The sequence below is a fragment of the Aphelocoma coerulescens genome, unplaced genomic scaffold (assembly GCF_041296385.1).
Source record: "Aphelocoma coerulescens isolate FSJ_1873_10779 unplaced genomic scaffold, UR_Acoe_1.0 HiC_scaffold_78, whole genome shotgun sequence".
In the NCBI taxonomy this organism is placed as follows: Eukaryota; Metazoa; Chordata; class Aves; order Passeriformes; family Corvidae; genus Aphelocoma; species Aphelocoma coerulescens.
Genome location: NW_027184064.1, coordinates 563,248 through 581,076, shown reverse-complemented (window position 1 = coordinate 581,076; position 17,829 = coordinate 563,248). Strand labels below are relative to the sequence as shown.

The 17,829-nt window shown below is 39.9% G+C and overlaps 1 protein-coding gene across 4 annotated transcripts in view; it reads right to left on the bottom strand.

Annotated features, from left to right (window-relative positions):
- The window catches only part of APP (amyloid beta precursor protein), a 248,267-nt gene that overhangs the window by 96,519 nt on the left and 133,919 nt on the right, over nt 1-17,829 (bottom strand). For all 4 annotated transcript variants that reach the window (XM_069000240.1, XM_069000242.1, XM_069000239.1 and 1 more), the window contains exons 4-5: nt 14,666-14,778; nt 13,052-13,245 (exon numbers count right to left, since the gene is read on the bottom strand). In XM_069000240.1, coding sequence (XP_068856341.1) covers nt 13,052-13,245; nt 14,666-14,778 — 307 coding nt within the window. The remainder of the gene's footprint in view (nt 1-13,051; nt 13,246-14,665; nt 14,779-17,829) is intronic.

Genomic DNA, 17,829 nt, shown 5'->3' with positions numbered 1-17,829 from the left:
AGCAACACCTACCAAAGTACTTTTGCATGGGCTAGAGAGAGGAAAGGAAGCCAAAGGCAAATATGAAATGGAGATCTCAGCACTCATCTTTAAAGTCTATGAGTAAGGGGTTTTAACAAAGACATCTGTTTTTTTGAAGCACTGGGGAGGTGGGAATAGAAAGCAGGGCAAAAATTAAACTACACTACAGTTGTGAGATTAGGCACAGAGCCAGGAATGAAAAGGGTTATGCCAGATGCCTGACCTATGATTTTTAAAATGGCTTATTGGTAACAAAGTCTGGAAAATTACAGAATTGAAAGTCTGACTCACAGCAATGTTTCTGGTCTGCCTGTTAAGTGACCACAAAAGCAAAAAATGCTCCAAAAGTTCCTTGGTTATTTTCATTAGGTTTGGATTTTATATTAGGTTAGGAAATTGGATATCTCACACAAAAAAGAAATAATACCACATTTGGACACCTATTAAGACACTTTTAGACCTCAAAGTTTGAACTCAAATGGGCACCTTCCACTGCACAGCAAGTTGGGACTTGCTTCATATTCATAGTATTTTTCAGACATTCATGTTGTCACTTCTAATAGTTTTCCATTCTGTTTTCCTTTACCAAAGAGGTTGCAATGATCTTTATTTCCACATTTCCTAATTAAAAAAATCAAATAAGCTATTTCAAAGGCTGTTTCTGAGTTCTTAGACAGAAAAACCAACTGAATTATGTGCTAAGGCTCGCTCTCTCTCCTTTTATTGTAACTAAGGTTTTATACAAAAACAATACCGAAATATGTGCCTGTTTCCATTAAATTTGTAGAAAACAAGAAAAGTTGCACTAAGAATCTTTCAATCCAATTTTTAAATAGAACACTTATACAAACCAAACACATGTTGTTTGCCTCTGACAGATATATTTACCCTTTCCCCCCATAATTAAACATCTTTTATACCATTAGAAATTTCTTTCCACAGCTGAGTTACTTAAAAAGCCACATGTACAAGGTAGCATTTCACCTCGCAGATGGTTCCTGTTGACTGATAGGCAAGAAAACTTTCAAAACTGACAGAATTTTCTCTCTGAAACAAAGCCTTTGCTGGTGTTGCTGTTCTGACAGTTCTCTTCAGAAGATGAAGGGTTCAGCAAGAAGTATGTAATTTTTAGAGAACAGAATAATAATGTATTTAACCCATATGCTTTCTCGCTCTGATTATTTTTGCTGAAGAGAAACTTAGAAAATAGAAAATTAGACATACTTGCAAACACACAAAATCAGGCTTTGTGAGTCTGATGACAATGAATAAATATCTTCAAAATCCTGACAGCAGAAATGCATTAAGAGTGAATGTGATAGAAGAGGGCAGAGGGAAGATCATCTACACAGCTGTTTGAGAATCAGTGGAAAAATCCAGATCTGTTACAACATATTTCTTTCCACAAAACTTGTGCTGTACTCAGAATGAAATACTCAGAGTTTCTTTGTTCAACATGCTATTCTACAGCTCATCTGGGGCAGACAGAGTGAAATCTGTACCAAACCAAGTACTTGCCCTGTTTATGGAATTCATCATCTTGCTATTGTCACACAAGGACAACAGGGGAAAATTGGAAGAATAACTTTGTTCTACAACTGAGAAAAAAACTCCAAACAAGACAAAACCACAAAAAAAAATACCTGAAGCATGCAGTAATTCTGGATGTTCAATTTAAGACATGGAATAACATTTTTTCAAGAATGTGCCATCTTAAACTTTTTAAATATGGTTGCCGCCAGCAGCAGCTGCAAGAGGCCAGGACTTCTGCAGAGCAGATAATCTCCACTAACACAGCCAGAAGAAAAAGGGGCACCTTTCATACTAAATTTTTTATTGTGGCCACAGCATGCCAAGCCTGGCAAAAGACTTGGCAGAAACAAGCATAGATCCAGTTCTCCAGATCATCATTTTACTGTTTAAGCCTTTTCTTATTCACTCAGGTCAGAATTTCAGCGTTATTTTTTCCATCAACAGTGCTCAAACTAGAGAACCCATGCGAAGGAAGGATTTTGTCATCATGTAATCAAGCTGAAATATTTGCATTCAAGATTAGAACGCAATGATTTTTTTCTGCTAGGAAAAAAACAACCTAGATGTTTGGAAAAAAACAACCTAGATGTTTTTGGTGTTTTATCTATGTACCCCAAGTGTGTAGCCTTTGTTAGAAGGCAAAGGTAAAAAAGTACTACAGAAGACCCTTTAGTCCACTGTGCTGTTGAAGTACAGCTTCACAAGAGGTGGAATTCTGAAAATCCTACAAACCACTCCAATGCCAAGCTCTTACTTCTGGTACAGACCACAAGTATCTCTGAAAGGTAAAGCAGAGCAGGAACTGCTGAATAACTTTGAGGCCATATCATGCTATGCATCCTCCAGCACATAGTCATGCTGATGTGACAGTATGTGTCAAAACCCCCAGGTTTAAAATTCTCACTTCTCATTTTTTCATGCATTGTAAGTAACACAGCTCTTGAAATGGGGCAGTATCTATCACAGTGTCACAAGAACTTCTGAGAACCTCTCATAGATCTATCAGAAGGGTTTCTTAAGCTGATTATTACATGAACCTTTCTCTCCCACATTTCAGTCATCGCCAGTCATTGTAAGTGACAACTTAAAATTTTTGCTTATAAAATTGTTGCCTGGTACTTAAGAAAAATCTGGCAGCTGATGGCTCTCTTTTGTGAGGTCAAAAAAATGTAACCATTCTCTGCAAGTAAACCTCCTACCAAATGTGCAATTTTGATGCCTCCTGAAACAAGCTCAACATTCACTGAAGTCATAAAGGTAGCCTGAACAGCTATTAACTGTTTTCATCAAGGGTCAGGAAAGCCTTCTACTCATCACTTCCTCAATTAGATTGATTTTCTCCTCCCAGAGCTGCATCCATCACTTCAGTTAATGCCTTACACTGAAAAGGTGTTTGGATTTGCCAGCTCAGCATTACTGTTCTAGTATTTCTATGCTTTCAGAATTTTAATTTAACAACCTCATCTCCAAGATAAAAAGTTACAAAATTGTTATTAAAAATATATATCATGAGCTAGCTGAATATTAAGTAGCAGCCAACACAAGCAACAAATCCAATTAATAAGAATGTGAGACACAGACCATGCTAATAGCATATGAAATATGCAAATAGGAGTACATACTTCTACAGTTCTTCAACATAAGCAGTAACATTATGCAATTATACTGTATATTATACAATTCAGAGATGCCTTAGTTTAATTTGTAAATACAAGTGATTAAGTTTTATCATTAAAATATTTATAAAAACACAGAATTTTTCAGATAATAGATAGATCTGTTATCAGTTTCAGTTAATAGATAGATCTGTTTAGAACAGATATAAAATGACTTCAATTTCTAACAGTTCTACCACAAAAATCAAGATGGTGTAAACTTCTGACCAATTAGCTGAAATATTATATTGCAAAATACCTTCCACATTATCTCCCTAAATTAATTATTTCTCTGAAACAGCAATTTAGTGATGGATAACTCTTGTACTGCAAAATCTTCCTATCTCAATAATTGGTATTAACCTCTACTCATGGAAAACTTCAGGAAAGAGGCAAGAAAAAAGCAAGAACAAGAAAGCAAATTTGTAATTCCTAGTGTTCATTTTAGGGCACTGATTCCCAATTAGGAACAATTTGCATTAGGACAGCTGATGAAAACACGGTCTCTGGCTGCACTCCTTCCTGCTTCTGTGTCACAGACAACTGAGCCCTCCACCAAGCAGATCCTGAATCACTGCAACAGGCACAAGTCTCAGTTTTCCTTAAATTTTCAGGGCTATGAACAGCCTACAGTTCAGTCTGCACAGTATGGAAAAAGGGAAATCTTTTTATCCATCCAAATGCAAGTACTTTCCTTCTTCTAAGGCAGAACTTGCAGTACAGACCCAGTGTCCAGCTTCACATCTGGTTCAGATTCACCAGCTCAAGTGTAGGGAAGTAAGGCATGGGTTGGGGTTTTTTCATGTTACGCTTTTTGAAAGAATCATTTAGGAGATTCCCACTGGAGCATTTCGCACTGAAATTTTAGAAATTAGCTTTCCAATTTAATGAAAAAGCTAACATCAATGAGAACTCATTGTTTATCATGAGAGGCAAGATGGCTTGAAAACAGATGAACAACCTAGAGACAAAACTGATTTAAATTCATTTTTTAAACTAATTTTTTCCTTCCTCCAGTGACAATGTTTCCAATAAAAAATTTAGCCTCGACAACTTTCTTTTTCTGGATTGATAATGCTTTTAGCTTTAGAAAAGCAAAAATTTCAAAAGGAAGGACAGCAAAGCTATGGAACGGTTGTTGCACAAGTCTTACAGAGAATGGCTGAGGGATGTCTCAGTTTAGAGACAAGTTTAGGAGAAAAACACTCTGGAATGAGTACTTCTCTAAAAAAAAAGGGTTCCAACAATCCCTTTCTGCCAATAAGAAATGAATACTAGTGGATGAAAGTGAAAAAAACCCCAACCATTTATTGACACAGTGCCCACATGGCACAAGGAAAAAAAAAGATTAATAACTGCTAGATATTGAATTGTCAGACCTAACCCCTGCCCCCCCGCCTCTGGAACAAAAAAAACCAAAATGCCAGGGAAAGAAAAAACAAATCCACAACATCTGGCAATGTCGTGGGGAGAAAAAAATGGCACTGGCTCCTGTCTCAAGGGAAATAAACAAACAAACAAAAGGTTCACGAAGCAGCTTGGGCAAACAGATAGGAAGTTGGTTTATCTCTGGTGTTAGTCCCCTCTTCATAGCAGATGAAGCTGGTGGATTTGGTGGCCTTTCTCTTGCTGACATAGCTTTTCTGCACTCTGGGGCCAAAACGGAGCAGCCCTTTGCCTTCCCAATGGTCCCAGCCGATTCTTCTTCTGTCAACTTTTCTCTCTGATCTTGGACCAAAACCAAACTGTCCAATTCACTTGGAAAAAATAGCCACCGAATGATTCCTGCTGCAGCCTCTCCAAAGCCAAGGAAAGGAAAACAAACCCAAAACCTTCTTGCCTAAAAAACCAAGCTAGCTAAGCAAAAAAGGAGAATGCAGTCCTCAAGGCACCATGGACGCCTGGGGAGTGAGGCTTTGAAAAAGCCTGCGCAAGAGCCCCAAGGCTCCAACCCCCCTGTCCTGGACCCCCCTTAAAGCTACAGCAACCCTTTTTTGGGCATAGCACTTATGATAAGGGAATAGACTAACCATCATAAAATGATCCTAAGATATCAGAGCTGGGGGCGGCTCAGCCTGGAGGAAAGGAGGCTCAGGGGGGACCTTCACTCTCTACAACTCCCTGAAAAGAGGGTGTAATGAAGTGGGGATGGGTCTCTTCTGCCATGTGTCAAGTGAAAGGATGAGAGGAAACAACCGTAAGTTCCACCATGGGAGGTTTAGACTAGATATCAGAAAAAGAAAAAATTCACTGTGGGAGTGGTGGAATAAGTTGTCCAGGGAGGTGGTGGAGTCACCATCCCTGAAACTGATGAAGAGACATCTGGATGTGGCACTTGAGAGTTTGGTTTAGGGGTGATTATTATGGTGCTGTTGGTTATGATGTTTACAGTTGGACTCGATGATCTCTAAGGTCTCTTCCAATTTTGATCATTCTGTGATCCTACATTTTGCAGGGAAGTCTTTTGGACTCAGAGCTGGACTTCCAATTAAGGCTCAGATTTTTGACTCAGTGTCACAAGACAACATTAAGAACAATGGGAAAGGAGGACAGAGAGAAGAATCATCAAGATACACCATGTCACTGCATACTAGATACAAGCATGAGGAAACATGCAGAAAGTGAAGGATTTAAGTAGTAAGAATCTCTGAAAGATCTGGTCCTCCCCCATGACTTCTTCCTTCACAACCCTCCAGTATCCAGCCAGTTCCTCAGCCATGCAGCCCTTCCCACTGCAGGGGGACTGTAACACCCCAGCGCTCACACAGCAACAGCACAGCTTTACTCCAGGTATCTGAGACGGCCTCCTCCCTCCAGCTGTACTTAAACACCACTACCACCATCTGATTCTTCCTAGTTTATGCTTTTTTTCTCCATGATCGAACCACGTTTGCTTCCTCCAGCAAATGCCAAAGCAAATAGAGTATCCATCAAAGCAATAGATACAGAAGATTAGAGCATTTTATTTATCTCCCAGGTCAGATAGCATAAAATACACTTGAGTCAAACAATTCCCCCATAAAGGCTCTCTTTTCCTGCTGTATTTCCAAATAATTTTTCTGTGGGTAGATGGAGAGATGAGCAGGGGAAAAAGAAGGGTTTGAAGAACATGGGGAGCTGTAATGGGGAGCGAAACAGTGCAAGAGGATTTCATGTTTTGGACAGTCCTTGCCAATGAACACCATGAGCACAGAGAACACCATGGAGCTTGTAGCATTTACTTGCTTTCAACTGTATTTGCAACTAAAACATAAACATCTTCCTGACTCCTGCCTGCAATACATTTCCCACTGCTTTGGCATGCAGAAACCTAAACAAAAGGAGCTAGTCAAAGTAACTCTTAAAAAAGGAAAGGGAATTTTCCTCAAGTGTGAAGTGAAATGACCAAACCCCATACATTTGACCTTTGAAATTCTTATGCTAACTCTTTTATACTATTGAATTTACTTGCTTATGTGTCACTCTTTAGACTTTTAAGCCTTTTTCATAAACTTGTGCCACAGGCAGATATCCCAACTGCCTGTCTGCCTACCTTCTGCAAGACAGCAGTGGGACAGGAGTCTGTATGTGTTATAACAGGTGAGGGCACTGTACAACTGCAACGAATTTAACAACACCTTGTGACAGTGTGATTTAATGGCAGCACTCTGGGGAATTAAGATAGTAACTAATTTGATGCTGAGGTTAACTTGCAGATGTTTCTGAAGGGAAGACACGCGGTAACATGTGTGTTGCTACCTTTGTACCATTAAAGTCATAGATAAAGATGTAAGAAGAGCTAGAAAGCAAAAGAAATTAAATATACACTTCCTCCACATTAAGTGCGGATTTTATAACAAATTATTAAACAAAGCAATTCTGCTGGGCCCTGTGAACTCCTCTTCCCCACAGAAGTACAGGGTGTCACCTGGAAGCTGTTCAGCTGTCATGGGTTAGCAAGCATAGTCCCGGAAGTGATGTTCTTGCAAAGGGGTGCTTACAGCTTCCTCTGGGACCGGATAGAACCTATCAGCTGGCCAGTTTGAATATGGACAATTCTTTGAGCCACTTGAAGTTGTGACTGCCTCTGTGATCCACACTTAAGAATAGGAAACTCCGAGGCAGAGCCTCTCTGTCTCGTTTCCGGTGCTGGGACAGGTGGCTGCGGGCCCCGTGCAGGGGCCAGCAGGCCGGGCCGGGCCACGGCCATCCTGGAACCAAATGGGCCCTGTTCCACCTGCAGAACCCCCCCCAGCCCTGCTGTGGGCAGCCCGAGCGGCTTAGCTCCCCCCCCCTCCACTTCGATAAGCCACATTCCAGCTGCAAGGCCGAGATGAGATTAACCCTTTTAGTGCTATGAAAAGCTGAAAACCCGAGGGAAGAGAAAGAGGAGATGCTTAAAGCTGAAATTCTGTTTTGAAGCTACAATATATCAGAGTACCCATTGTAATTTCATGAAGATATGGGGGGCGGAGTGTTCAACTCGTACTTGTGATCTCAGCACCTGTGCTGAGATAGGCAGATGGTGATGCAGCTGTAACTTCATGAGATGAAGTTTGAACAGGGAAAGATGGAAGCGATGAGGACTTTTGCTCCAAATGGGAAAGGAGAAAACCTCAGTTCCTAGAGATGCTCCCAGAGATAGTCTTAAAGATGAAGATGAGGAAGACCCTTTGCTCCCAGGGAAGGAGAAGGGCCTCTGTTCTTAGAGATGAAATGCTCCCAGAGATGGGTGAAGAGAACTTTTGTATCTGAACGGCTCAACCTTAAAATTGTACCCCAAAAAACTTCAAGAGTGGACCCTCGAAAGCAGTTGTGGGAAAAGCTGCAAGTTGGGGGAAGGGACTCACATGCGAGCAGAGAGACTCCTCTTCCTAAATGGACTGAACAAAGTTATTTGGAAGTGGGTGGCTGTCTCATTGTGATAATGTGTTCATAGCATGGGCAAGAGAGACTCCTCTTCCTAAATGGACTGAACAAGGTTATTATGGAAGTGGTAAACAGACTGAACATCTCAAGGGTTGTCTTTTTACATTGTCAGTGGGAGAAGGGAGGAAGGTGGGGGGAGGAGAAGAGTTCTGAAGGGGTGGTATGATTTTTTTTTTCCTCTTTTAGGTCTGTTATTAAACTTCTTTATATTCTTTCAAGTTTGGTGCCTGCTCTGCATTTCTCCTAATTCTTATCTCACAGAAGGTAAACAGTAATGAGTATTTTGGACCAAAGCACTACATCAGCATAACAGGTACATATACAATGCTGCTTTCACCACTACAAAAACTGACCAGCTTTAAATGCCTTTCAGGATTTCTTGGATTATAGTTGAAGAAAGCAATTAGGAAAAAAATAATTTTTTCCAGATACTACTGACAAAAAAACCCAAGCTCTTCATCGAGTCAAAAAGATACATCATTTCATGCCGGAATTGTAAAAGGGAGAAAGCAGGCCCCGGCGGGAGGAGAGATATACAGTCCAAAACCAATATGGTTGATAAGCGCAAAACTCCGTTTAGTAGCAATCCAAAGGCACTTATATAGTATACCAGCTTGTTAACTCCTAAGTGGCTTAAAGCTTATCAAAGCACATTTCTACTTCTACCTAATTGGACTTACATTGGCAAGTTTCTATTAGTTATGTTATGATTAAAAGAACTCAGTGTTCACCCTCCTTCTCTCCCGGTTAGCACAGCTTATCAGGACAGCTGCATCGTTTCAAAACTCCCTCTTTGTTCCCAGCCCTGCTTGTTTTCTTCACACAAGAATTTTCTCACATGGAGTTTTTTCTGACACACAGGCCTTTTACTTCCAGGCCTATTGCTTGTACAGTTCTTCTAGAGATCCCATAATTCTATCAATGATCCATGCCCTGGATCCTTTAATAATTGCAACAATTTCAGCTATTTTTTTTCAGCATAGTCATCCTTAAACTCAGTCTGGTACAGGGTTGCAAAATCACAGAACATGATTATCATGCTTCATAGCACAAATTTGTTTTAGTTTAACTTCACAGATGCCTAATTATCAGCACAAAATAGACTCTGCTCTTTCGGATTATTTATTGTAGTAAAAAGCCTACTGTATTAACTACGCTAATGGAAAGTATAAACAAACCATAAAACTTTGCTTGGTAGAAGTTTCTCATAAACTGTAAACCAAACCATTATAAAATACACTAGTCGCCACAGTGCAGTATTTACAATGCTATCCCATCATTACATCAGCGTTTTATACCTTTTTTTTACCAAACAGAGAAAATTAATTTGGCCTAACCTGCTGAGGGGAAAACAATGAGAAATGAAATCTCCTATTTTGGACACTGAAAATATATTTAAATGGTCTAGAAACACTTGGATGAAGTTAAGGCACCAACTGCTCCTGAGCTATGGGACTTAAAGGAAAAGCTTTCCATATAACTCTCAATAGTGAGACTTATAGTGCTTCAGTTTCCCTGCCATGAAAGAAGGAAAATGACAGCAGACTGCTTTCCTTGTGGGAAGGAAAGCCTGGGAGCTCTGACATACATTGACAGGAAGATAAGGAGAGGTAGATATGAGACAGATGTAGACAGAGGAAACCTGGAAGTTTCCAGCTTGGCCGTCACTCCTAAAGATGCTCAACTTTGGACATCAAGGACACCAAAGCTTCCAGCAAGTTCCCACACACAGGCGAGATGGCCACCAGGCTGTGCTGAGTCGCAAGGGCAGCCAGAGCTTGCAGGTCACTTGATTGAGCTGTAGCTATGCAGGGAGAGGTCTGCAGTTATACTGAAAGTCAGCACCTACATCTGACTGTCCCTCAGGCAGACTTCAAAGTAAATTTTAATTAAAGGTGCAGATAGCAACAACGATCTCCTCTGCTGAGAAAGGCTTGTGACCTCTTTGTCAGAGTTACAGACTATTTCAGGATGAGCACGACAAGACAATTTCAGAAGCACATGTGGATCCTCCCTCTTGGCCTCATGAATAAATGGGTATATATATCACCAGTCGCCAAAATACACCCTCCCACCTTCCAAGTACTGCCAACAAACCACACCACAAGCAAGTCACATCCTTTTACGTCCATATCCAGGTGGTGGTCAGATATTGGGTAGGAAGGACATCCAACTATGAGCCAACGCAGCCCAAGCTGCCTCCACATGCCCTCTAATAGTGTGGCTATGACATACTGCTGAGCTTTTCTTCATCCTGCAGGGAAGAAAACACCCTTGACAAAGCAAAAAAATAAAATACAGTGCCTCAGGGAAAACTGTTGGGGGTGAAAACACAACAGTCTGAAAAAGGGCATTTATTAACTGAATGGCTGCAACGTGCTTTCTCTACACATTCAGAACCATAAATGCAAATATTTTAAAATTTATATCTGATAGCTTAAGATATAAAGTTACCCCAAAACAGGTCACCCACATTTGCTGGATTCTGCTCTGCCATAGTTTTGAGAAACAAGAATAGAATCATCTGCTTTTCAGCTCGTCACCTCTACCTCAAACATGTCACCTTCACTTTGACTTGGGTAACCATATAAGGTGAAAAATGTAGACTTGAGCAAGCACTTCAGAGGTGCTTTAATAGCAGAGAATATTGGCAATTTAGCATTAGCAAAGTGTTCCCCTATCTTAGATTTCCTTTCTCCCTCACAATCAGTTTAGGACTGAGGCATATATGTATCGATAGCCACACAAACATATGCTCAGATATGAATAAATATATACACACACAAAATTTGTATTACCACCTACTGCTGTGTAAGAATTTTTTTAAAAAATATATACAAAATATATATATATAACTAAAGTTCAAGAGTATTTCTGGCTCCAATACACATAGTTTAAATGTAGTTGGGAAGCTAAAGAGGTAGCAAGAAACACGAGTGAGTCAGTCTAAAAGAACTACGAATTGCTTGGCTCTTCATCTGCAGGTGAAGTACAAGTGCCCCACAGAAGGATCTTTCCTTTTGCAAGCATTTTTGTGAGAGGGGAGGGTAAAAAAATAAATCAGTATTTGCTTGGAATTTCAGAAATGGATTGAAATGCAATTACAGCTCCCATTCCTAGAGGACACAAAATTTATGAAGTTATTCTTGAACTCATCTCTTCAGATATTAAACTGCCTTATGAGGAAGAAAATGGGCTACAATAGTAAATGAAATGTTCAGTGACAAACACAAAAAACCCAGAAATGAAGTGAGTATCTGTAAGTAAAATTATTTTGCAATCTTTGATCTTATAAGACATGGGCTACATATAAGTATATATACAATAAATATGTTACCTATAAAAGACATGTAATAGATATAGAAGATAGATGGATAGATCTATCTTGCATGGATATAGAATGAAAAAACCAAACATTTCGTTAAAATAAGGTCAGCACTCATGTCTTAGAATGAGAGAACATTTAAACATCCAATCAAAATCTAAATTAAATATACAGAAACGACACAGCAACAGTCCGAAGGCAGCTTTACAAATCCTACTGAAAGGGTTATAAATAGTAACACTAAGAGATGTTAGAAGTACAAATCAGAAGTCAGTCCAAAGGTATCAACAAGGAATATGCAAAGTTCTTTGATGCAGGCTTTTGCATCAGTCTGACCACTCACTCCTGTTTATGACAGAAAAACTGGAAATTACCATGGGGAAATATTTATTTTAAACTTATTCCATTATTCACAAAGGAATAATGTCTTCCTTGCAACACTTACTAATGCTTTGTCAGGAAAGATTTAGTTGCCAATCATGATACAGTTTCTAATTATTCTAGGTCTTAATGCCATCTCATTGCACCAAATTACAGCAATTCAGTCTCTGTCCTTCATCTCTGCACTGTTCTTCAAATTGTTTCCATCTAGATTATTAACAAGTCCAAACATAACACAGTTCAGACCTATTAGCTTTCTGCATTATTCACGTAATTTGGTCTCCACTTATTTTCTGCGTACTCCTTGAAGCCACTTGCAGTCGGCCCCAAGTTTTAGATTTTGTGCATTATTTGTACAAGAAAAGAAGTAGAAACACTGCATTAGCACAGTAGGAAGTGATGAAAGCCTGGGGAGCACAAAGAGTTTGAACATTGATCTTAGTTTATGATGAAAGCCATCTTTGCGAATTGTTGGCATCCAGTTGCAAGGACATGACACAGTACGCTGCTGCTCTTAAAACTGCTGTCTGACAGGCTCAGGAGAGTGATATGAAAAAGCTTGAACAGCACCAGACCATTAGACCACTCAGTTACCACTGAGTGTAACAACACAGTTATGACCCGTATCCGGCTAAATTAGCCTACGTTCACAGGAGATGGGAAGGGTAAGGACAGGGATGGTATCTACCCATCCATCACTGCTTTGCAAAGGAAACCTCCATGTTCCTTCTCAACAGCAGCATATTAACAACTCTGTGAAAGGTTAGATATTAAAACACATTTTCTTTTAGATCATGTTTAGAAACTAATTGTCAGCAGAAAAATATTCTTATGGCAATAACAGCACATAGCTAATGGCTGTTACTATGAATGAAGGCATTTCAAAACCTCCACCAGTTATATTGGCTGATATCTGCTGCAGTACCCCAGACTGCACATGAACCATCTTAGGAGTACACTATTTATCATTTATTTGTCAAAATACATGAATTGAAGCATTTTTGTTATAAATATGGCAATACTTCTCACTGAAGAAATTAAAGGCACTAAGAAGTATACTAACTATTTTAATAAAAAACTTTTCTGTAGAAAGCTAAAAAAAAGGAGTAGAACAGTGATGCTTTCAGCCACTGTAACTGCAAGTTCATGTATAAGGTGCAAAGACTATGCCACGGTCTTTTAGACAGATCTTTGACATCTTAATAACAAGTTGAAGGGTACAAAGTACCTTCCATCTGCATAGTCTGCATCTGCACCTCCCCACCAGACATCTGAATCATCATCTTCAGCATCAGCTGAATCAAGATTGTCGCTTTCCTCTGCTAATGGGCAGCAGACAAACTCCACACCACGAAACTTGTCGATTCCACAGGGCAGCAGCATGCCATAGTCATGCAGATTCATGCTCTTCTCACTACAGGACTGCAGAAAAGAGGGGAAAAAAAAAGCAGTAACAATATTGGCATGGATGAAGACTAAAAAATGTCACAGACCTTGAGAAAATATGAAGGGGTTGCATACTACCTTAGGAAGTTAAAGCTAGCCAACTGCATGATCTCTGAAATTTGAAACATGATTTAGAAAGGTCACACTTGCATTCACTACTTGACTGTAAGCAGCTCCTTACCTATGTCCACTGTAAGCAACAAGCTCTCCTATCAGTCTTTCCCAGAACAAAAGACTTGTCTCCTCCTATACACATGATAACTCCATATCTTCCTGTCTAAAATCCTCACAGGCTCTGCCTCATAAACAGAAAATTTGTTGACAGAATAATTATTTGATGTATTAATCCCAATCCTGATGCATTAATGCTATTGAAGACTTCACCACAAGGTAGATCAACATTTGAAATACCTCTTACACTGGAAACACACTGTGTCTAGTCTTACAAATCTGCCAATACAGTACCTCCTATCCTTGTTTGGAAAACAGTCATGCATAATTATACCTTAAAGATATAGTGATGCATGACAGCTGAAAAAATGAAAATACTTTAGTGGTGCACAGTGATGATGTTCTTCTTGGCTACTGCCATTTCAAGTTTGCAAGTCGTCAAAATGAATTTCCCTGTGTGAAGGTTGGTGCCTTAAATGTTTCATTTAAGTATAATTCAAGCAAGAACTGCAAATTTGAAAAGCTGCTGATCACATTTCAAATTTCATCTCCAGAAGGTGGAATAATGTACAAACTAAGAGGTCCCAAAAAAACCATTAGTCAGAAATCTTGGCAACTCATCTCAGTTTTTATGCCTAAAACCTCTCCACATAAGGAATAAAAGTCCAAAACACATTAGCAATTAAGTTTATTTCTATTTTCAGTAAAGCACTGTTAAATTATAAAATCTTTGTGCCTGACTGCAAAATGCCTTTGGCTGGTTCTAGTTTGATCAGCTTTCCTACCGTTTTCTGCTGGATTTCACATAGTGCACTCCCTGAGGCCTGTTTGATCTCTGTGTGCACCTGGCATACCAATATCCGTGATAAATAATGGATAATATTTACCCAGGATAATGATTCAAGGCAAATCCTAATCATTTAGTTCCAGTGCTAACACAGGAAACTGGAGGAAGCAGAAAACACAGTGAGTTTGTGAGTGAATGTGAGGAAAACATGAAAGACGGTCGATGTTCAAAGGTCAATGGTAAGTACTCAGTCATAGACTCTAATATGCTCTGACTCCCCTTTCCTACCTTATTAAAAAACCCAAAATGCCATTCACTCAAACATTTGAAAGTATTGTTTTTTGTGTTCCATGTTGCTGGTATATTTAAAGTCATCCTCAGAAGAGTAACACAGCTTGAAAGAAGGAAGGCAGGCAATTTTAAGACAGATGAATGTACCTCTTTAGCAACAGTGTGCCAATGCAGGTGAGTTTCACACACATCCATCCTTTCTTGGTGAAGGAACTTGCACTTGTCTGGCACCAGAAGGGCATCACTCACAAACTCGCCCACTGGAAGGGAAAAGAAAAAAACACCCAAGAAATATTAATTTTGCTTCCAATACCTCATTCTGTTAAACCTCTAGCTACTACTAGCAGCTTTTGTGAATGAGTGGCAGGTTTGCAGAGAATGGAACAGTTTCTACATGGTGCTTCAATTATGACCTTCTTCCAACTTGCCATTGGAAAGGAGCTCCTGTCTTTGATCTCAGATGCATTTGTTTATGAAAATTTCAGCATAATAAAACATGCAGGACCCATTGCAGACACGTGTGGTGCAACATGAAGTCAGGAGTTGGCAGATCTAGTTCCAGGAAGGGGACTATGGGGGCAGGGAGGGACAACTACATTTTTCATTTTCATAGTAGTAGGGAGAGGGTATGAAGTGTTCTGAAGTACTTTGGTGTCCTACATAAAACAAACTATACCAACACCTTGTTTCAAAGCATTTGAGAGTATTGCCTCTGATACAGCGCTAACAGCAACACAGTCAACTTAGTTATTTTTGTTGATGCAGCCTCTTGATTGCATCCTTATGTCAGCAGCCAGATGAACTCAGGTTAGCCCAGAAGGTTGATAAGCAAGTAGACCTCATCAGCCAGGGAACAAGATGATTAATGATCACCAGAATATCTGGCCAGATCGAAGTGGGTGAAGAGCCTTTTTTTCCCAAGGACATAAATGACCAAAGAGATTGATGCATCTTCAACAGAAGAACAAAAATTTACATGCTCATGAAAAAAAGAGTGCTCACAGCACCAGTACTGACAAGTAAGAAGAAACTCAGCTGCTAAGTAACATGATTTATTGGACTAAAATCACTTTAATTCTGTACAATTCTGGCATTGCAATTAAATAACCTCAAATCCTCTCAAAGATATTTTTAAAGGAAAAATTACAGAGTACTTTAGAGAAGTGTATATACTGAACAGACACTGGATTGTGAAAGCACATGACTCAGCTGGCATAAATCAGCTCCCTGATGCCCACTTGTCTGTAGCCTTCAAAATACTACAGTCTGTGTTAAATGAAAGAATCAAGGTGGTCCAATGGCTACTAGGATGTAGTAACAGGTCAATTGATCAAAATGAGATGACTACAAGTTTATTGTTGAGTAGAGAGTCATCTCAGGGAGCTGATGAAGTGGCCCTTAAGGCCTACAATTAAAAAGTCAGTTTTAAAATTAACCAACACCAAACGCATTGGAAAAAGGTAGAATCCAACAAATATATCTTTGCTAATCACCAAGATGTGTATTTCGCCTACAATTAAAAAGTCAGTTTTAAAATTAACCAACACCAAACGCATTGGAAAAAGGTAGAATCCAACAAATATATCTTTGCTAATCACCAAGATGTGTATTTCGCACTAAATTCCTTGCTGTATTTCAGTGTCTTTGATCGGAAGCCCTTAAAATCAATTAGTCAACTAGGAACTAGTTTCCTTAACTCAGTTAACTAGGAAAAAAAAATTGATATTTTTATCCTTCCCTAGCACCCTCTAATGTCTGCAAATTAACAGAAATGTTTTCTAGAGGTGTCCAAAATTCTCTTGCAAAAATAGTAAGTAAGTACGCTTTCTGGTAACCTAAAATACAAAATTTGCACTTTCATTTAATGAAGTCTCGGTTCCCAGTAGTGTCACACAGAAATCCTGAAGTGAAATTCGCATAAATTTGCGAATCCCCCTTTCTGGGGACCAGTCTGACACATACTTGAACTTTCTCAGGCCATAAGAAATTGGCAATTGTTAATGCTTTAATTTAGTCAAGTGCCTGAGCACTGAGCAAGCACACAAGAACTTTGCTGAAGACTCAAGAGTATGATCACTTCATGCAGAACTGCAGTGTCCTGCACCTGGGGAGGAATAACCCTGGGCACCATCACAGGCTGGGGAGCATCACCTTCATCACCTGCTGAAGAGCAGCTCTGCAGAGAAGGACCTGGGGGTCCTGGTGGACAACCTGAGCCAGCAGTGTCCTTGTGGCCAAGGAGGCCAATGGGATCCTGGGATCCATTGGGAAGAGCATTGCCAGCAAGTGGAAGGAGGTGATCCTGCCCCTCTATTCAGCCCCAGTGAGGCACATCTGGAGTGCTGTGTCCAGCTTTGGGCTCCACAGGACGAGATAGACATGGAGCTCCTGAAGTGGGTCCAGTGGAGGTTACAGAGATAATGAAGGGACTGGAGCATCTTCCTTATGAGGAAAAGTTGAGGGAGCTGGGGTTACTCAGCCTTGAGAAGAGATGACTGAGAACGGACTTCATCAGTATCTGTGAATGTCTGCAGGAAGGAGTCAGAGCATGGACCAGGCTCTTCTCGGTGGTACCCAGAAATGGCACGAGAGGATATGGGAAGAAACTGATGCACACCTGAACATGAGGAAGAGCTTCTTTCCTGGGCAGTGACTGAGCACTGGAACAGATCACCAGAAAGGGTGTGACATCTCCCCTCACTAGAGATATTCCAGAACCACCTGGATGCAATCCTGTGCCATGTGCTCTGGGACGACCCTGCTTGGGCAGGGAGTTTGAACCAGATGGCCCACTGTAGTCCATTCTAATCTGACCCTCTCTATGGTTCTGTGAAAAGTAACACAATCAGATGCAAAACTGAGCTACAGCCACCAAATGGAAGATGGAAAACTGTATGTCCAAAGTTTTGGGTAATGCAGCTTGGGCTGCAGTGTCATTAAAAGTATGCATGTGTATGTAATTAATTTAAAATAAAGCATATCAATTTTTGAGCATCTAATTATATCAACCAACTCATAACAATACACTACAGAAATAGTACATGTTCAGACGTCAGTGAAGATACAGTGTTAGATTTGTCCAGCACACAGAAAATGTGCACTGCTTTATAGAATCATATTGCTTGAAAATAAGGCAACAGCAGCATTACAGTAACTCAAATTCTCATTTCACTTTTCTCCAAGGAATTTCTTCCTGAAACTGGTGGGGAAGGGACAGCTGTAACCTGCCTTCTATCAGAGACGTTCATTTAGGACGTTCCTCTGAATTTGTCTCAAGCTGGGACAAATAATTATTGGGGTTTTTTTCTGTT